Raw genomic sequence first — 20,801 nt, 5'->3', positions numbered from 1 at the left:
ATATTATTGAAATAGAATAGAAGAAATAGAATAGAACTTTAATTGATCACATGTCTGAGAAATTGTCCATGCCATGCCTGGCATGTCCAAAGTCCGGCCCGTGGGCCAACTACAGCCTGCATTCAAATTTCCACTAGCCTGCAGGCTCCTTTCATCGAATCAATAATTTGAGGCTACCAGCATTTTCTAAAACTGTGTTTGACTTCTTGTTGGGGATTGGCTTAATAACTTTATAAGTCGTTGTAAACCTGTGACAAAACTGTCATGGGACCCGTCTGGGACACTTTTAATTGTAAATTATAATGAAAGGAACAAATGGAAATTGCTAGATTGTTTCAGTAAACTGTCAGATAAGTGTCTGCGTAGTATGCTTAGATAGTGTTTTCAAAGAGTTCATTATCCAGAGGAACCACCAGGCAAATCTAAGAGGGAATGAACGGTGTGAAAAATGGACACACTGACAGTAATTCTGGTAAAAACATATTTAGATGTATTTGTTTTCCCTGTGAGAACATGAGAAGTATGCCGATGCAATAAAATTTCATTAGTACAAACAAATGTCAGGCCACATTGTTGGCCCTTAAACAGATTCCCCTCACCAATTTTGACTTTCTTTGCTGAGTGAGGACACCCCTAGTCTGATAGTTTGCCAAATGTTCTATTTTTTAAAGTATGCATCATGCAGTGTTCCTACTTATGATTTAGTGGCAAACAAAGGCCGTGCCCAAAGTAACTATCCATTTTTCTCCACTTTGTTATCTTTGTCTGCAGCACCATTTAAAGAAAGAGCTTGTGAAAAGTAAAGACTCCAGCAGACCGTTTTCCTGATCTATCAGATGAGTCAATTCCACGCCACCACCACATGGTCACTTTACATAATTATTTTTTATAATTTTTTTATTTTATAATTATGATTATAATTATGATCCAACAAATCCAATTTAATAAACATAAAAGAAAACAGTTGGATATTTTCTGCATGAGGTCAGTTTTATTGTCAGTACAAAGAAAAATGAAACGTGTTAAAGAGAAATATCGTTTTCTTAAACTGCCTTAAGGGCAGAACAGTCAAATCTTCCAGTTACTTATAACCAATGTGACTTTCCCTTTGTTTGAGTACCATTTAACACAGTGTCACTCTGTGAAGTGATATTACTTTAACCAAAGCTGAAGCGTAAATCAGCCCTGCAGGGCACGGTCCAGCACCTGCTCGTCCTGAACAGGAAAGGGCATGGTGACCTGCAGCTGCTTGTTCTCCTTCATGGTTCGCTGAATTGTTTCAAATGCATTCAGGTTTCCGGACCAGCATCGTCGAGCCACCTGGAAGATACAGAAACCCAGAGATCACTGTAAGCAGTTTTCTAGTCTGAGCAACGTGAAAAAACAACTCAAGGTATCAAACAGCTTCTTTTTTCACCCCATTGGACACGTCCCAGCTGAGCATCAGACTGGCACGATTTGCTGCATCCTCAGAGCCGTCAAGCACCAAACCGAAACCTCCGTTGATCACCTCGCCCCTGCAGTCATAACAACACAGACTTCAGCAAAGAAAAATCGACAAAATTCTGAGGTTTTAAAGCACAACCAGCCAACTTTACCATCCAACCCCTCCTCCATTATGCAGAGAGACCCATGTAGCACCTCTGAATGCATCACCAACAAAGTTCTGGACGGCCATGTCTGCAGAGGAGACGGTTTGTGACTTGCTCTGTTTACATGGAGGGGTTCTTCTAACAAAGGAGTTTTATGCAAATTCAAACACAATCCCTGTTATTTTCAAATTACTCCATGATCTACAGTTTTTATTTATATGACTTATTTATATGATTTATATTAACAGCTGAACTCTCCACAGCCCAGCTGGTTCTGCGCAGCTGCAGCCGAGCACACAGCTGCAGCCGAGCACACACCTGCACAGAAAGCAGAGCCGTCGTAAACGTTGGATGTTTCCCGGAAGGGGCTGTCAGTGCCGCTAACGTCGTGATGGTCTCTGCTTATAACCACAGGTGCCTGGAAAAGCAAAATTATAAAATATGTTACAAACTCCGACTCCACGAGAGGAATGATAAGATTCAGGAAAAAAAAACATATTTGAGTTCTGTCATACTGAAACTTTTCCATCTGCAATGGCCTGGTTGATGGCCAAAGCAATAGAGATTCTCCCTCTCTGGTCAGAATAGAGAATTCTGGCTTGAGATCCAACAACCTAAACAAAGGAGATAAACAGATAAGTTCAGTTTTGGGTGAATGTTCTTTCAGCATCATAGTGATTAGTTCAGAGAGACTGTAGAATTGTAACCATTTGGTGTTTTCCAGCTTCTCTGATCCAGCGAATGTTGTCATTGTACTGTTGTCTGATACGATCTGACACGTTCGCACAGATTTTCTCCAGAACAGAAGCAGCAAGGTCATCAGTCACAGCTAGATCCTTGGGATCTCCAGACGTGCACACCCAGCGAAACGGTCCAAACCCCAAAGAAAAGATGTCCCTGCAGGAAAACAGACTGACTGTTTAGCTCTCAATAGCTGTTCCACAACTATTTTACTTGTTGATAAGTTAAAATACAGTCTATAGGAGAAGAATAAACTAAATCTACTAGATCTAAATCAGGGCTGCTCATCCTAGTCTGAAAGATCTACCACCCTGCCTTTTCTTCAGCTCTCCCTGCACTTCTTGCCAATCTTGCAGCCTGAGCTGCTCCCAGAAAACCCATTAAAGATAGTTTTTATAGTCATGATTTTTGCCACCTAAAACTGACTCCAGCCCCTGAAATATATCTGAACCATGGAGCAATGACCTTTTTTACCTTCTACCCCTACGGTTAGGTAAATATGTGACGCATTATATTTCATAGATGCTGTTTTCTTTTGGTTTCTTGTCAACTGTTACACTGCAACGAGGACATTTCCCCCCCTGAGGGACCAACAAAGGTCATCTTATCTTATTATCTGGATCAGATGTGCTCAGTCTATAATAACATTGAAACAACTGAGTCAGCGAAGGAGAACGGGAACACTGGAAAACAGGCAGGATAGTAGATTCTAATGACCAGGGTTGAGCAGCCCTAATCTGGATTAAATAAGGAAGAAATGGTCTCACCCCATGATGTGCTGAACATAAGAAGGGTAACGGAACTCAGTTGCTCCTCCATCCCCCTTTTCAACCTCTGCACCTATAAAAACACACTCTTCTTCATCATCCTAACCTGATTGACCCAGATGTTCTGTGTGTTTGCTTTGTCCATTACCCACCAGCTCTTTTAGCCTCCAGGAGGAATGCGTTGCCATAGTCCCAGAAGAACATACCCGCATCAGCCAGTTTGTTTATTGCCCTTATTTGTCTTCTGAGGCTGTGGAGGCATCAAAACGTGTGTTTTTGTGTGTGAAGTAGTTAGCTAACTATTACAAATTAACTGCTGCTTTAGATGACAAACTCTCAACAAGCTCACCTTTCCTTCACAGAGCTGCGGAATCGAGCGGGGTCACTGGACATGAGCTGGTTGGCCTGATGGAAGCTGAGTGGGACGGGGTAGTACCCCCCATTGAAGGGGTTATGCAGCGAGGTCTGGTCTGAACCCAGGTCTACCAGAAGCTCCCCTGTTCTTTCAAACTCTAGAAGGAGTCTCTCCCTGTCAGAAGACAAAAACACATTTCAACCCCTTCTGCCCCTGCCACCATGATCAGAGCTGCATGGGATAAATTCATGAAGAAAACACTATTTTCTCAAACTCAAACTTTAATTATTTCTATAGCGCCTTTCATTTCAGTTAAAAACACAAGGCGCTTAACATGAAAGCAGATATAATAATCGTTAAAAATGAAAATTATTATTATTAAAAGCAGAAAACACAGGACAATCACACACAGATAGGACCCCTCCCTCACCAGATTACTCCCTCCACCCACCCAGTTCCCCCAGTAGAACCCTGAACAAACAAGAACTGCAGCTTAAATAAAAAAGGTCTGGTTTGGTTCTGCTGTGAGGAAAAGGTATCATGGAGATCCATTCACTCCAAGGCCCAGCCCGACCACAGGGGTCATTACCACAGCACCCGCCCAACACAGAGCAGCCTAGGGCCCACTCCATGGCTATTAGACCATAGAGCGGGACCCCAGCTAGCCCAATGAGAACGAGCACAGCAGCAACAGCACCCCCTACAGGTGAAGCCGGTAGTGCACCAAAACAATGGATCCCAAGAGGAAACACTGAAGTAAAAAACATCAGAATAAAATGATTATAAAATAACAACAAGAAAAATAAAATAAGATATAATAATATTAGTAATATATAAACAAAATACGTAAAATGATTAAAACATAACCGAAATACCATAAGTAAAATAACAAAAAAGAATAGCATTTTAAATACATAAAGATAATTATAATGACCTTAAAAAAGAAAAAAAATTAGATAAATTAATAAATAGATAAATAATAAAAGACATAAACAATTACCAAAGTCATGTAAAAGTCAGACTAAAAAGGTGGGTCTTGAGCTTCTTCTTAAAAACCTCTACAGACTCTGCAGCCCTGAGGCTCTCTGGCAGGCTGTTCCACAGGCGAGGACTGTAATGGCAGAACGAAGCCTTACCATAAGTTTTGGTCCTCACCTTAGGAACAACTAAGATATGGAAGCGATTCTGTAGCATCATAAAAATAAAAGTCAATACTAGAAATGCTTTTTCATTTTCAAAATGAAGCTGCATTTTTTGACTCAAAATTAAAATGAAATATCAATACTTCAAAATGCTTTTTCATTTTCTTCTTCAACACTTCTTATTCTGTCACTTAGTTAAAATGATAATGAAAATAGTATTTGACATTTCATTTTCAAAAAGTTCTCTGGTAAATGTGTAGCAAAATTCATTTAGAAATGTCTAATTTGACAATTAAAATGGATGAACAGAAATGTTTTTTTAATTTTCAAAATAAAACTGCATCAAATGACTCAAAATTAAAATGAAATATCAATACTTCAAAATCCTTTTTCATTTCTATTTAAAAACAGCTTATTCTGTGTCATAATTAAAACGAAAATGCAAAGAGGGGATTGCATTTTCATTTTCACATCCACCCTGTGAACATTGTCGCATTATTCAATTCAAATAAGCATTTCCTGCGGGGAGGCGGGACGATGATGTCACTGCTTTCTCCGTGTGTCCGGCTGCTAACAGACACATGCTAGGAGCAGTGGAGCTTTGTGTTAGCGGCAGAGAAGAGGGCTTTGTGGTGGTTGTGAACTTCTGATGATTTTACACAGCTTCTCTGTACTACGTAGCAGCATTTTCACCTTCCGCGGTCCTCCTTCGGACGCACCGCAGTTCGTCGAAACTTTCCCCGGGACTAGTAGCTTTGTCTTCAGACTGGCAGCCGCCTTCGCATAGCGGTGCGCGAAGGAGCCCCGCGATCCGAAGCTCCAGATCGCCGAAGGCGGAAGTGCTGCTACGCAGATTTGAGAAAGTCTAAACCATCATATGAATTTGTGTTTCCAGCAGTGGCGGCTACTAGTCTGTCAGAGAGGGGAAGCTCATTTTCGGCCTACATCATAAAATTGTCTATTTATTTAAAAGTAAAAAATCAAGCAATTTCGCCAAGCAAATATCAAAGAAATAGGTTGCAGCAGTTTTTATTTCGACTGAACTTGAGAAATCCGCTATGGGACTGAGCGCGAATGGCTTCAGTGATTCCTTATAGAACAGAATCGCTGTCAGTCAAAAGGAGATGCAGTCTTTCGACAGACCCTCCAATCATCATGCAGAAGCTTGGAGTCCAGGCCAGCCCACTCCCCATTCACCCCCAGAGACGCTGAGCATCTGTGGGCGGGACATAATCGCAGCGTTTATCCAATGACGTCTAGTTTCGAAGCCCTGAAAAAAAACGATCAAAGCAGCCCCATTGAAGTCAATGGATGCTGGGCTTCAACAGGGAAATGCACTGTGACGCTGCGGGAATGAATGAGAAGGAAATGGAGTCAGCCGACCTGCTACATGTAACTGATTCTGAACGAAATCGTCTTTGAGATGACCTTTTTCTAACGCATTTTTAGTTCACATGTTTGACCATTAATTTTGTGACATTATGAGGGAAGCCGAGCTTCCCTTGCAGTCTTAAAGAAATCGCCACTGGTTTCCAGTGGTGTCCAGAACAAAATAAAGGATGATGTAATTCCCACATATTTACATCCAAGATGCTCATTGCCCGCACAGAGTTTTAAGTACCTCCACGGCTAATGTTTTTAGCACATATTAGCATAATTCTAACCCGTCTTTCGGGTCATTGCAGCGAAGAAAAAAGCATTGACCGCACGGATTTAAAAAAAATATGATCGAGCAGGCCATTAATAATAATCATAACAGTAATAAAGCACATTTAGAAGAGAGTCTCCTGCAGCTTCACGTTGAGTGCGTGTTGGTCCATCCTGCAAACGTTTAGCATGGTAAAATCTGCTATAGCAGTTGATGGGACTCCAGCTGTCCTTGAAAAGCAAAACCAGCGCAAAGCTGCAGGAGACTCTTCTAAATGTGCTTTCAGGGGAGGGGGGGTCGTTTACCATGCCCAAAATTTGCCCAAAGTGTGTGGCGGGGGGGAATTTTCGCTCAAACGTTCAGTAGAAAAGAGTGTGCCTGCGGGACAGAAGGATTTCCCACATGTGCAAAAAGAAAAAGTGCAAATAGTTTGAGGACAGAACTTTCTGTCGCCAGAACTAGATTGAGATTTCCTGCCTGTTTGATTAAGTCAGTTTTTGGATATGAAAGGAAAAGGAGTAAAAGAAAGGGATGAAGTTTATTACTGGCACTTACCACAAGTCTACAATGTTGCCATGGTATCCCAGGCTGAGGGGGGTCTTGGAGCTCCTCACTTCTCTGTAAGACGTATTTAACGTAACGTAGTTAATGGACATGAGAGCAGAACTCAAGCAGAGCTTCTGGTGCTGTTCTTCGTTTGGAGGCCTGTGTTTGCTTGTTGAACATATTGCTCTCCTCTGGAGCCTCCAGAGATGATTTTTCAAACTGTGATAAACTTTTACTACATTTATCACCTGTACTGATTAAAATTGCGCCTCAATTTTAATATTTTGCTTTTAAATGAAACAGGATAATTGTTCTCGACTGCAATGTAAGCAAAAGATCTCTGAAATGCAAAAGTGAGCTGATGAATATGGAGACCTATACTGTTCATAATTAAATAAATAAATATTTAATTCAATAAATAAATATGACCCCATGCAAATACACAATCAACCAATAAATCTCTCATAAATATATAAAAAGATCATGAAATTGTGAAAAACCAGCACACTGATTTTAAATTAGCCATTGTATTATTCAATATATTTCATTTTGCTTTAAAAACATGTTCATTATTTTAAAACAGCATTTTAAAATATTCTTTTTTAATCATGTTGAATTTTACAATAATTCTGTCTTTTTTCAGAAGCTGATATTTCAAAAACGAATATTTTTCCAAAGTAGCTTTGTTTTTATTTCATGTTGCTGTTTTTCACAATGGCGTATTTATTTCATGAAGAGCTTTTTCAGCAGAATGAGTCTATCTGTCAATCAGTGAAAGTGGGCGGGATCTAAACGCTCATTGGCTGATCCATGGAAATCGACTCATATTCCTCGATACCCGCTCAGCGGTGTGCCAGTCAGAGAGATGACATATTTCAGCGATATCCGCGAGGCTTTGCTGACATTAGAGATCAAATAGAGACAAACTATCTGTCTGCTGCAGAAGATGCAAACATCCACAACTCTGTTTTTGTAGTTTGAGGGTTTGTGTGGACCAAACCACAAAAGGAGCTCCGGTCGTCAACATCTTCACACTCCTCATTCTTACGCCATTCACTCACAGCTCACATCGTGACATATGTCGGCTCGCAGGAGGATCGACAGAGTGAGACCAGGCAGCTGTGCAAAGCGGGACAAGCCTGCTCGGGCCTCCTGAACCTTATGATATTTTTCTATTTTCAATGAGACAATGATTATAATCAGGTCCTCTGGTTTTATTTTTCCCTCTCAAGAAAAATGTTGAACCTTTCCTGCGATGACGTTTCTGACATCTTAACACTCTCCATGTTCATTGTGCATCCATGCATTGTTACTGAGATAAGCACAAGCAACCGCTCCATGTGGCTATAAGGCTAAAAACATTAGCTTGTTGCCCCTCCCACACGCGGCATGGTGCGTTCATGGAAACTCCAGTTCATAGAAGCTTAGTGGAACTCCAACAACCACCCAGCCTAACTTAGACCACTACTATACGTTCATGAGAAGATAAAAATTGCCAAACCGACCACAAAATCACCTGAAGTATGCACACTCGCCCAAAGCCACTTTTATCCGCAAATTTAGAACCAAAACTGCCCAATTTCTTGTAACACTGTGGATGTGTTGAGGTGCATACTCCCCCTAGTGTTGAGGAGTGTGCATTGCGCCATCACGTTTGCCGAAGCATCTTCGATCGATATAGTCAGGGGAGTTAGGGTGCTGCTGCTCATGTCTGGGTAAAGGAATAGCCAATCACAAAAGTGTCTCCGCCTTGTCTAGTTTGATTGACAGACAGACCCATTCTCCTGAAAAAGCTCTTCATGAAATAAATCAGCCATTGTGAAAAACAGCAACATTAAATAAAAACAAAGCTACTTTGGAAAATATTGATTTTGAAATCCGAGGTTCTGAAAAAAGACGTAAAATTATAATATATTCCACATGATTAAAATGAATATTTTTAAAATGCTGTTTTAAAATAATGAACATGTTTTTAAAGCAAAATGAAATATATTGAATAATACAATGGTTAATTTAAAATCAGTGTGCAGGTTTTTCACAATTTCATGATCTTTTTATATATTTATGAGAGATTTATTGGTTGATTGTGTATTTGCATGGGGTCATATTTATTTATTGAATTAAATATTTATTTATTTTTATTTATGAACAGTATAGGACTCCATAGATGAACCCTAATACAATAATATATTCCTACCAAATTCAAGCTAGCCGAAGTGTGCACTTTACCTGATGCGTTTGATGCACTGGTCCAGGCTGCTGGTCACCTCCATAAGCCAGCCCTGCTTGTGGCGTTTTATCAGCGGAGCTTCATCCACCTATGAACAAACGCCTTAAATCACCAAAACAGTAGGTCTGTTGAGACCCGTCAGCAACAGCAGATGATTGGAAAGTTACCAACCTCAGCAATCACACCAACACAGCCGGCAATCACAGCAGCTTTAGCCTGAGCTCCGCTCATGCCCCCTAAGCCGGAGGTCACAAAGACACGGCCTCGCAGGTCGTCAGTCCCCAGGTACCTCCTGCCTGCATTCAGTACGGTCAGCTACTCGGAGAGCCACCAACAAACAGAGCGTGAATTAAAAGCCCTTTTTAAAAAATCCAATTAGACTTTATGTGCAAGTCTGTTTATTTCTCTTTACAAACCATTGTCCCGTGAACAATTCCTTGAGGACCAATGTAGCAATAACTGCCTGCTGTCATTTGACCATACCTGTGTGCAGACAGCACAAGTTACACCACAGCTCCCCTGTCTTTGCTTGCAACAACTCCACAGGGAGAAACTCACATTGATACGCCAAGAGCAAACATCTTCTCATACTGATCTCTGGAGGAATAATTTGGAATGACCTGGAAACGAAAAAGCAGTGAGTGTTTTGAGTATCTTTGCGTTGCTTTACTGCACCGGTGGTGCTGCTGTTACCATGCCGTTGGTGATGATGGCTCGAGGTGAGGATGGCAGACTGGGGAACAAACCCATCGGGTGTCCGCTGTACATCACCAGAGTCTGCTGCTCCGTCATCTGGCTCAGGTAGTGCATCACCAGACTGAACTGCACCCATGAAAAGGCAGAACTTTACCTGCCGAATAAAGTGTCAAAAACACATGAAAATGCAAGAGTAAGTCATACCTGGGCCCAGTTACTGAACACCTGCCCATTCCCTCCATATGTGACCAGCTCCTGAGGAAACTGCAGGTTGAGGAAACATTCAGTTGGTATAGACCAGAACAGCTCTGCCTTTCCTTCCCCAACAACATGAGGAGAAGTTTCACCTGAGCGACTGCTGGATCCAGATTGTTCATGATCATCAGCATGATAGCAGCGGCTTGTCTCGTGCGGCAGGGATACTGGTCTATGGGATAGGCTCTGAAGAAAAAGGGACGTATCCTTTAAATCAAAACCTGCTGTTGAGTTTTTCCCCCTCTGGTATTAATGGCAGGAAAGGAAATGTTGACCAAAAAAACAGAATTTCATCAAAGTGTTCCTCATGAGAACTTTAAAACTAGATATACAGTGGAGGAAATAAGTATTGGATTCTTTGATGTCTGTCATCCTAATGGTAGGTTCATTTGAACAGGTAAAATGAACACTGTTCAAATGAACTTCTTAAGCAAGGGACCCTGCAGACCCAGGCCGAAAGACACCATCAAAAGAAAAACTCACAGTTAAAACAATAAATTAGAAATAAAATACAATTAAAATGAACAGAACCACAATAATAAAAAGGTTAAATCATGAGTTATACAGTCAGGTCAAGAGTGACACGTGCATATTTCTTTTAAAAGTTAAAAAAGTATTGCTTTAATTCAATTCAGGGGAAAAAATGGACGCAGAGAGTTTTGAATATTATTGCAGGAAAGTGGAGCAGCAATAGAAAAGGTGAGTAAGTAAATAGTAAGTCAATTTTATTTGTATAGCACCTTTCACAGACAGAAGTCACAAGGTGCTTCACAGGCTAATATGTATAAACATGACAGATAAAAAGCATATACCATGTAAAACAATCATCTCAAGCCCAAATAAAAACAGTTAAAACAGTTTCAGTTAAAATGCTTTGCAAAAATAAAAAGTAAAAAAAAAAAAGGCTGTTTTTCTCAGTTCTGTGAGATATCTGGCAACGGAGAAAAGCACTCCGAATGAAGAGGGAGAATTATGTATGCCGGTAGCAGCATAAAATCTCCCCAATGTTTTTTTCTGTGAGATCATCAACCAACTCCTCCTGTTGTTTTTATTTCTCTCTGTTCTCTGGATCATGTTAACCCCACCAGGTCAAATCTGGTTTGGAGCCCCAGACCTAACGGTGGATCGATGATCCTTGTTCTTGTATTGTGGCATCAACAGGTGTTCTCTTAACCTCCAGCTTCTTGGTTTTGTCGTCCATTCTGGTCTCGTGCAGGTCTACAATCTTCTCCCTTAAATCCACTGAAAGCTCTTTAGTCTTTTCCATGATTCTGTGGACAGGTGTCTTTTTTCTACAGGTAGCAGGTTCTAAGAGGTGTCTTCAGTTAAGGTGAAAACTTTAGGAGAGTTTTAGGAGAGTTGGGCTGGTCTGTGTGAACCTCCCAATGGTTACTAGGGGATCAAATACTTATTTCCCTTCAATGAAATGCAAATACATGTCTATAAATTCTTTAAAGTGGATTTTGTGATTTTCTTTCTCTCACTGGTCAAATGAACAGACCATTAACATGACAGACTGTCAGTTTCTTTTAAAGTGGGCAAACCTACAAAATCAGCAATGGATCAAATACTTGTTTCCTAATGTAACTGATAGAAGCCCATTTTGGAGTCATGGTAAAAATGTAATCATAAAAGAGGATTTTTCCACCATCAGAGTTCCTCACCTCAAGGGAAATGAGGGGCAGAAGCGGTACATGTAAATGTGGCCGTACTGCTGCAGCTCTTGAGCAAATTCAGGTGCCAGCGTTGCATGGTGGGAGGGAGGAAAATAGCGCAGGGCGTTTCTCAGTGCCAACTAGGAGACAAAGTAAAAGAAAATCACTGGAGAAAAACTATCTGACAGACTGAGTAAATCCTTTACTCTCTTTACTTATGCAATGGGCAAAACGCTTTTAGTCCATCTCTTAATTATTGACCAGCTTGATGTGAGTTTGGACAGTCGCTTTGAACCTCTGAGAATAATCAGCTTTTGGGTAAACCAACTGTGGTGATGCAACAAGACAAAGTACACAAAAATAGGCGATGGCACAAAGTCAAATGTGTTCACAGTGTGGATGCATTTATGGTAAATGAATGGATAGAAAAAAAAACAGAATACATTTAGAGAAAGGCTTTGTGATGACCGTTTTCCCTCAGATAGCACGCTTTACTGCAGTTCTGCTTTTCCCAGTGCTATGGCGGGACTTTCTGTCTCACAGTAATTACACCACAAACAGCATTTGGATGTCAGAGCAATAAAGATGAGAATAATTAAAAATTGCATTGTCTGCTGTTAGAATTAGGCGATTATCAAAGTTAGTGTTTTGAAACAAAAGCCTAAAATAAAATTAAATAAACCACAGTTGTGTTACATATGAAAACACAAAGTTTCTTAAAACATTTGAAATGGTGAATAATCCTCACGACATCTACTCACTCGCTCCTCCTCAGCTGTGAGGTTGGGGGTCCGAATGGGTGCATGAGGCACACTGGGATCTCTTCCACGGTTGGGTGGTAGGGGGTTCAACGGTAGGCCGTTGCATATCTCCTTTAAAGAAGCCATACTGCTGTTTCACACACTTGTTCTGGATGTGGACACAAAGATCTGGTTGGACTCTGAAGGCAGCTCCAACCCTGACTCTGGAGGAAAGGCTGTGTTCTTGTGGACAGTTTGGGCTGATTACTACACCGTCCTGCCTCATTGGCTTTTTGACCGTCGTTGCCCTTAAGAATCGACCAATGGCACGCCACCGCCAGACTAGGGAGTTTGGTAATTATTGATCCCTGGCAGAGGTTAAAGTGGCACATGTTTCTGTGGACAAACACTGACACCAGCCTCCGTCCCAAGATGCTTCATCTCACAGCTAAATATTAAATTAGAGTGTCACAGAACCTGATCATGAGTGGAATTGTAATCATTTTATTCATCTGTTCTGTTTCTTTTAAGCCAAATTCAGTTTTCATGTGAATGCTTAGGTTGTCTTTTTTACCATAAATGAATACAATTTCAAATTAAAGCTGCAAGTGTTGTTGTTTGGCCTGAGGGTGCTACCTGCCCTCGCAGCCCCCTACTGACCTGCCCAGGGGCGGTTGCTACACGCCCCCTCTGCCCCTGCCACCCCGGTCAGAGCTGGACAAGACAAACACATGAAAAAAAACCAAGACTTTTTTTTCAATTGGTTGGTTTTATCTCCAAAGCAAAGATTTAATTTTTTTGGTCGTCTAGGGATGACGGACGTGTCTGCGTAATTTTTAGAAGAATTGGCAAAAGTAAATTTTGGGGTTTCCTTGGCAACAAAGGTTTTCTGCTAACCACGCCCACATTTGTAATATAGTTATGTCATTTCGTTTTATTCAGCTTTAGCCAACGATTCTAGTGTTACATTTTCACAATATTTTGGTGAGAAAACATGCTTTTGAACGCTAACGCCGTTCAAAATCAACAAACTTCACTTCCATATTTTTTTCCGAAATAGTTTCCAAACGATGGTGGAGTCAGGACGCAAGAGTTTAAATTTGGAGAAGGTTAAAGTGATTGTTTTGGAAAATTCAAGCTGGCGGCCTCTTCCTGAGCTAAAAGTTCAACGAAACTTTGTAGACTTAAGCAAGTGGCATGCGTGTAAAATTTTGTGAAAATTGCTCGAACAAAACTTCTCTCTCCCCATATTGTGTAAAAAATGGAAAATTTCACACTTTACTGCAAAATGGCCAAACCCGAAGTCCTGTGGCCATCCCATAATCATTTCCAAACTTCATTTGGATATCCGCAGCACATGTGTTTCAGTTTCATCAGTGGATTTTGAAATATGTAATTAGGCCCTAAAATGATTTTGTCAACGTTCATTTTTTTGACGATTTCTCCCGCTGTGATGTCATCGTTTTGGGAGAAGGGGTCCGTTCACTACATACAAAATTCTTTTGCACTGGATCATTAGTATGTGCAAATTGAGGTGAGTTTGTGGCGGGGGGCATATTTTTACTAAAAAGGCGCAGTAAGAAAGAAGAATTACGAAAAAAAGAAATCCCTGGTACTTGCGGTCCAGGACGGCTTTAGGACAGAATCATAGATGAAGGTTGCTGGTTTAAATCCCACTGTCCTATAGTCTGGCTGCATTGCTTCATCATTATTTTAAGGAAAAATGGTTAAAAAAATCTTCCATCTCCATCTCAAGTCATGATAAATATCATGAACCAGTTCAGTTTTGTTTTCTGCTGTGTTTTTGCTCACAACTGTCTCCTCTGACTGAGGGAGCTTGAGGGGCAGAACTGAGGCACAGCAGGGGGGCAGGGGCATCTGCGCTGACTTTTTCCTTTCTCTCTTGGAGCACAGACCCTTGACTTCACAACCTGTCTTTCTGGCATCTCTTGTGTTGCTGAAACAGATGACTGAGTGCTGCCCTGCAGATCTTCCCCTTCTCAACTCCTCCGTCACAAGTTAGTCTGTTATTCTATTTTCTAAGACAACTTTTTATGAACTGAGACTAAACGTTGGACTATACTTGGAATAAAATAACCAAAAGTAAACTTTAATCTGATGTAATCTGTGTTGACATACAGTCATTAGCCAGGCGTTGGAATCTTGATTCAACCATTTAACTTTTGTCTTTGAGCAAGCAGGAGATGTCCTCTCAGCGCCCCACCCGCCAATTTTAACTGCACCTTAGACATTTAGGGCCCCTTGGTGGGAGGGTGTTTGGACATCACTGTGAGTAATCAGATGTCCTCTCAGTGCCCTACCCGCCAATTTTAGCTGCACCCTTTATTACACACACCCCTTTCGCCTCAAAATATACACTCCAACACAACACAAGCAAACAACACATACTTTACACAAGGAAGGTGGGACCACTGATCTTCTGCCCCCTACCCCATCCCTGGTGGGGGGAACCACGCCCTCAGCAACAGGGGCCGGCTTTCCGGGCTGGGCGGCCCTTTCTCCACGTGGGGAGAGGGATCCCTGAGTTCTCGGGTGGACCACGAACCGGGGATCATAGTACATCTGAGCAGGGGGTGTCCGTGTCCCTGTGGTGCGGGTTTAGGTCTTTAATCTCGAGTGTTGGCCCCCTCCAAAAAAAGAGCCTGGTCGGGCTATGTTAATTACTCTCTTCAGGGACCTCCACTTCTCTTGGGTGTCCTCCTCATGAGCGCAGGTGGGCGGCCCTTGCCTTACTCTCTCCCGACCTCCTGGGTGGGGGGGTGGCTGCCTGGAGCGTGGGGCGGGTCTCCCGCGGGGGCCCTGGCTTGAGGAGGGGGGATGCCCGGAACTCCAGGTGGTGGTGGGCAGTTTGACTGGGGCTGGGGGCGCTGTCCGGGGATGGGGTCAAGTGCTGGGGCGGAGGATTGTCCCCCTGGCCGGGACGGGGCCAGCACCTTCCGTGCTCCTGCATATGTGTGTGTGAACTGTAGTTGAGTACATGTTAATGTGATTGTACATGAATATTTTTGGAGCCAACAGGAAGGTTTTTGACACTTGAGAATGTGTGTGGACAGGCCACGCCCCTTTTGACTAACATTTACACCAGACAGTAATGATGATCCTCCAGCATCTTGTTGCGTTAAGACTGTACCCCCCTCTGTAATCCTCCTCCTAACCGTCTTAGCTCCCCGTTTCCCCCTCTCTTCTGTGCCCTTACCTCCTGTCTCCAACATCCCTCCCTTCTTTCCTTTTTCTCTTTTCCGTCCGGTCCAACGAAAAAAGGATACAAATGTAATCAATATTAAAAATTTAAAAAAAAGGTTTAGCCTGAATTACAAAAGGTTTTTTTTTAAATACACACCTAGTGTGTCAGAAGATCCAGAACCCCCTGTTGGCCTTCAGCTCCTATCTGCGTGCTCAGCTGTTAAATTAAAAAAAACTTTTTTGTCTTTGGATAAAAAACAGGCGCTACAAAAGTTTTATGTAAAAGAGGATAAAAAGTATTTTTTGGAACAACTTTTGCTCACTTTTCAAGAAACACATAAATGCAATGAAATTGACAGAAGACGAGCCGAACGTGAGGGAATTCTACAGACTGGAATCTATATGAAATCCTCCAGACTGAAGGGGCTTAAAGTCAACTATCCTAACGTACCGTTAGTGAATCCTAAAGATGAGGACAGATCAGCATTAGAAGGTCAGGATGAAACGCACGCATGAACTGAAAAAGGGTAGCGACACGCCTCATTAGAAAACTTTCACAAGTATTTTTTATTCCCCCTCTTGCTGCACACAAACGACTCAGTCGAATTCTGTTCCAGAGAAAGCTTGAAGGTCAGTAAGGTCAGGTCCAGCTCCACAGAGCAACGGCTGAACACAGAGGAGTTCACACCAACGCGCTGCAGAATCTACAGACTGACGACTTCAGACACTTCAGCATCAGATTCATAAAAAATTCAAGTGTAACGGAAGGAAACGTAACGGGACAAAAACCTCAAACATGGAAATGGACAGAATTACAATTAACAGAAAATATATTCAACCAATTTTACTTTGAAGTTTCCAGCTTCTCTGGGGGAAAACAATTCTGATAAATACATAAGCCGTCTGCTAGTACATCAGGCTTGGTCATTTCTGCTCAGAACATTTAAGAACTTGGGATTTCAAACTTCCATTTGAAGTTTTTCCTTCACAACTCGGTCTATAAGTCTGAAGTTCCATAAAGATATGAAGAGCCTGAAAAAGTAAACCAAACTCTAACTTATCGGTACTTATAACTTTTTTGGTTTTATTTCCAGATTTCTTTTGTTTTCTTGGAGAGTTTTTTTTAGCCAACCAAATAAGTTATATATCTTTCCAATGATTTCTACATCATTCATACCCAAACACCTCATCAGGAGCTCTGGTAACTTTAAAAAACAAAACAAAACCGGTTTACATTTGATCCATACAGTATTACCTGCAACTGAAAGGTGGACATTGAGCTTTGTGGCTCACACACACACACACACACACACACACACATACTGGACTTCTATTAGCTCCCCGGTGAGCTTTCTGTGTTGGGATCTGAGGTATCAGAGTCCTGCTCTGGAGCAGGGCTTGAGTTGGCGGCCGAAGGCCCTTCAGCAGCAGAGTCTTTGGAGCTCTGTTTGGGTGAGGCTTCATCTTCTTGAGGGTACAGCTCTGGGTAGAGCTGCAGGCACTGCTGCATGGCTGTGAACTGCTCCATGCAGTCTGAACCCTTGATTTCCTCCTTGCTGTAGTGGAAGCAAGAGAAGGCATCCTTGAACTCTGTCCCGCAGGGACCGCTGGCCATCCCACCCAGACAGGGGCAGTTCCAGTTTATGTCACCGCTAGGAAGGATGAGACCTGCGGTGGAAGCAGCAGCGTTAAACCAAACTGTACTTTTTAAAGGTGAGATGCAAGCGTTCAGTTTTAGGTGGGTTTTCCCATACCCTGCTCCTCATAGGGGTCATTGGGATCTTCTTCTACAAGCTCAGCATTGCTGGGAGCTTCATGATCTTCTTTGGTGACAAAGATAATTTTGTCTTTTCCTGTTGAGGAAAAGATGTGTCAAAAAATATCTGAAGAAGAAGAATGACAAAAGCAGAGTTGCAGACATGTCTGGATCCCATTATACTGATAATGATTCCATGTTGATAATTAGTTGAATGGACAACACTGTCTTTGATGGTGTAGAACAGGAACATTTACATTTTAAAGAATTTTATGCACAGGGCCCCCGGTAATCAGAATAAACTAAACTCAAATTAAAACCCATAATGTCCTCGTGTTTCAAGAGGTTAAAGGCTGGATTTCTGGGGGATAAAAAAATCTGCATTTTTACCTTTAAAAATGGGAAATGAGTTTTACACCTTCATGAAATGTAGACATCACAGCTCAGTTAAGAAGAGACTCCAAATACATTCAAGTCCATGATTCAATTTACATGAATAATTCAATCAAACGTTCCGTCATTTATCACATTTCTAGGTTTAAAACAAACTGCTTACACGTATATGTTCAAATAAACTGAGAAAGACACAACCTTCACTTATAGAATCAAGATTTATCAAACCAAAATGTTGTGTTAGAATAACAAACACATTAGATAATAGAAAGGGGATAATACATGTAGAGTTTGGATTAACCAGCACTGCATTTTGTTAGTTGATGACCATAATAAATATCTGAGTTCAGGTCAATCAATGAAGCTGCAGCTCACAACAGGATGATCTGATGGACAGTTCAAGGACCTGGAAGTCACTGTTTTACAGCATGCTGCCTGACAAAAAGCGATGTGACTCACCAGACCAGTGAAAACAAGAAGAGTTACTTATCCTAAAAGTTTGATTAATTCGGCGGAGGACAACGCAGATAAAACTGAGTTAAATCTCAAGAATAGTCTACACATAAACACGCTAAAGATGTTAGGTGAGGTTACTTAAATCAACCTTCTTTACAGTTACTTTAACTACTGAAATATTAAAGGTTTTAACTCAAATGAATGACTGTTTTCATTAAGTTCGTCGTCAGTCTTTTAAACAAAGTTGACCGGCTAGCTTCCTTACCTTCTTGTCTAACCGAGCTCATTTCTTCAAGCCGGAACAGATCAGACACCTCTTTAGAATTCACTACGATAACTTAGAGTTCATCAAGGATTTCTACTCTACCGATACGAACAGAAAACGCCGCTCAAGCTCATTAATCTACGCATAGATCCTTCATCGCGTTTCACAACTATCCTTGCTGCTGCAGGACAAACTCTTCTTCTCTGTTTCTGTTTCCGGTGTTTCTAATGCTGCGGCGCGCACGCTTTCGCCCCCTACAGTAAAAGAGCGGCATAACAGGCTTTACCATGCGAATCCCAATGATTTCAGCCAAGCTCCCGGGAAGCAGTTCAGACAGCTGTGTGTTTCTGGATTGCAGCGTTCATACTGAGAATTTATTAATATATGTGTAGAGACTAAAAGCTCCAACAGCACTCAAGGAACGAATAAGCATATTTGGTATAAAAAAAAAGCACAGCACAGGACCATCTTTAACATCTAAATGTCTCAGTGTGTAAAACATTTGCCTTTAGGCGTTAAAAAAAGATAAATATTCAAGTCAACTACAAATAATTTAACTATGAACAGACATGAAATCAGAAAATGATCATATTATATTTAACTCTGTGGTTCTTAAAGAAAGAACCAAGATACTCATAACAATTTCAATGTATAAATCAATTTTGTAAAAATGTACAAAATATTATTTTATCTTGTTTTTTAAGTTATGATTAAAAGAAAACTTATCAAAGGCCAGGCAGCAATTTGATCCCTAAAAAAGTTCTAAAACCATAAAAAGTTTTAAATCTCCTTTACATTGTATTATGCTGCAATGTTTTAAGAGTAGTTCAAATAAAGAAACTTTGACTAAAACAAAGATGGAATCATAAAAGACTTGACCAGATGCCGTGTCTTCCAAAAGAAAATCTCAGCTGTTCACTTAGACACAAGGAAACATCATGAAATCTGCTTTAATCTGGATTTCTACCGGTACTGTGTGTTAAATTTAAGACCTTTTGAAAACCAAAGAATTTGAACAATTAAGACCAATATTTCAGCCTTTTTCACAGCCCTACTGACAAAGAAAAAATAAAATACTTGAATTTCAGAACAATAGTTTATTAAACAAACAAAACCATTGTACGTCAGAATGTGAAGTAAAATTAAACAATAAGTTAAAAAGTAACAACTAAAAACATAATTTACAGACAAAGTCAACTACTTAGCTCTACACTCTTGGCAGTAATCTCTTCATCTACTGGAAAAACTTCTCCTTATGGCGTCTTCTCTTGATGTTGGGTCTTCCCTTCAGCCTCCTCTGCCAGCCTCTCTGCATCCCTGACCAGAACCTCAGATACCTTTATAATCTTCTTTTCAGCCTTTTCCTGTCCCTCCATTTCAAGCTGGTCCTCCTTTCTCGTCCTGTTAGGAGCCTGAGCTTCTGCCTGCATCTTCTAAGTCCAAATGGACCCAATATCTGCTTACCAGTAGCTGTTTTAGCGCCTTGGACAAAGAGAATCAGAATCAGTAACAAAGTCCAAAAAAAATAAAAAAATCCACAAAGTTGGTCAACAGTATTATTGTAGTGTAGCCACCAGCCAGCAAGGCCAAGTGGGCCCCATGTGGTTTAAAAGTGGGCAGAAAATGTGGGCCCCACCTGTGTTTGCCCACATTGGCTTTAGTGGGCATTCAGCGCTTTCCACCAGGCAGCTGGCGAGCACGGCGAGTCAGCCCACTGAGTGTCCACTTAAGCCAATGTGGGCTAAGTCGAAGAAAGTCTAAGGGGCCATTCGATTGGCTGAAAGCGAGCACGCCTGCTTTGCTGATGAGTTTGATTGACAGATGGATTAGCCAATGGTGACATTAGTTGACCTGCAGCGTGAAGGGAGTCTCAATATTCACCATAGAGTAATCTCTTACAAATGTGTCGAGATTCACAAATGAGAGCGGGTTTGTGAATGCACATTCTAACATTTGCACGATCTGTGAATTCATATTACTAGTGTAGCTAAAAATGATGTTTGTGAAGCATCTATTGTGCATTTATGAAAATTTATTGGGAATTTCTGGAAAAATGTATTGTGTTTTTGTGAAACACAGCGTGCATATTTGTGAGAAACACTTAATGTACATGTGTCAAAAATTTCGTGTGCATTTGTGAAACACAATGTGTGTGTTTGTGAAACCCCACGTGTGCATTTCCAAATGTATATTGCACTTTTGCATAAAATTACAGTTGTGAATTAGAGCGTGTGTATTTGTAAAACCGGTTGTGTGCATTTGTGATTATCCCTTGTGCCATCCTAGGCACTTTAACATTGGGAGTTGGGTCATCTAGACCCACTAGACAGTGCTCTGAACCTTTTTTCTTCAATGATTTG

The 20,801-nt window shown here is 41.2% G+C and overlaps 2 protein-coding genes across 2 annotated transcripts; both read right to left on the bottom strand.

Annotated features, from left to right (window-relative positions):
* Positions 1 to 969: 969 nt before the first annotated feature.
* Positions 970 to 12,633, bottom strand: uroc1 (urocanate hydratase 1). Its single transcript, XM_004068486.3, has 19 exons — positions 12,389 to 12,633; positions 11,637 to 11,767; positions 10,065 to 10,158; positions 9,922 to 9,981; positions 9,715 to 9,843; positions 9,580 to 9,641; positions 9,438 to 9,504; positions 9,193 to 9,336; positions 9,021 to 9,109; positions 6,801 to 6,863; positions 3,450 to 3,629; positions 3,253 to 3,350; positions 3,101 to 3,173; positions 2,300 to 2,489; positions 2,108 to 2,206; positions 1,911 to 2,010; positions 1,599 to 1,680; positions 1,418 to 1,517; positions 970 to 1,320 (listed from the first exon to the last, which is right to left on the bottom strand). Exons 1-19 carry the CDS (start codon positions 12,512 to 12,514, stop codon positions 1,180 to 1,182), a joined length of 2,028 nt encoding a protein of 675 aa, XP_004068534.1. The 5' UTR covers positions 12,515 to 12,633; the 3' UTR covers positions 970 to 1,179.
* Positions 12,634 to 16,111: 3,478 nt separating this feature from the next.
* Positions 16,112 to 18,675, bottom strand: LOC101170668 (mitochondrial intermembrane space import and assembly protein 40-B). The gene is made up of 3 exons (XM_023954729.1): positions 18,442 to 18,675; positions 17,326 to 17,424; positions 16,112 to 17,239 (listed from the first exon to the last, which is right to left on the bottom strand). Exons 1-3 carry the CDS (start codon positions 18,461 to 18,463, stop codon positions 16,905 to 16,907), a joined length of 456 nt encoding a protein of 151 aa, XP_023810497.1. The 5' UTR covers positions 18,464 to 18,675; the 3' UTR covers positions 16,112 to 16,904.
* Positions 18,676 to 20,801: the final 2,126 nt, after the last annotated feature.

The sequence above is a fragment of the Oryzias latipes genome, chromosome 5 (genome assembly GCF_002234675.1).
Source record: "Oryzias latipes chromosome 5, ASM223467v1".
Classification (NCBI taxonomy): Eukaryota; Metazoa; Chordata; class Actinopteri; order Beloniformes; family Adrianichthyidae; genus Oryzias; species Oryzias latipes.
This window is presented reverse-complemented; position numbering and strand designations above follow the sequence as displayed.

Coding starts and splice junctions, on each gene's coding strand:
- uroc1 (XM_004068486.3), bottom strand. CDS start 12,514: ATGGCTTCTTTAAAGGAGATATGCAACGGCCTACCGTTGAACCCCCTA. Junction 10,159..11,636: donor TGCCCCTCATTTCCCTTGAG/GTGAGGAACTCT, acceptor CTTTTTCTTCAG/AGCCTATCCCATAGACCAGT. Junction 9,844..9,921: donor TGTTCAGTAACTGGGCCCAG/GTATGACTTACT, acceptor TCATGGGTGCAG/TTCAGTCTGGTGATGCACTA.
- LOC101170668 (XM_023954729.1), bottom strand. CDS start 18,463: ATGAGCTCGGTTAGACAAGAAG. Junction 17,425..18,441: donor GAGCTCGGTTAGACAAGAAG/GTAAGGAAGCTA, acceptor TTTCCTCAACAG/GAAAAGACAAAATTATCTTT. Junction 17,240..17,325: donor TGACCCCTATGAGGAGCAGG/GTATGGGAAAAC, acceptor CTTCCACCGCAG/GTCTCATCCTTCCTAGCGGT.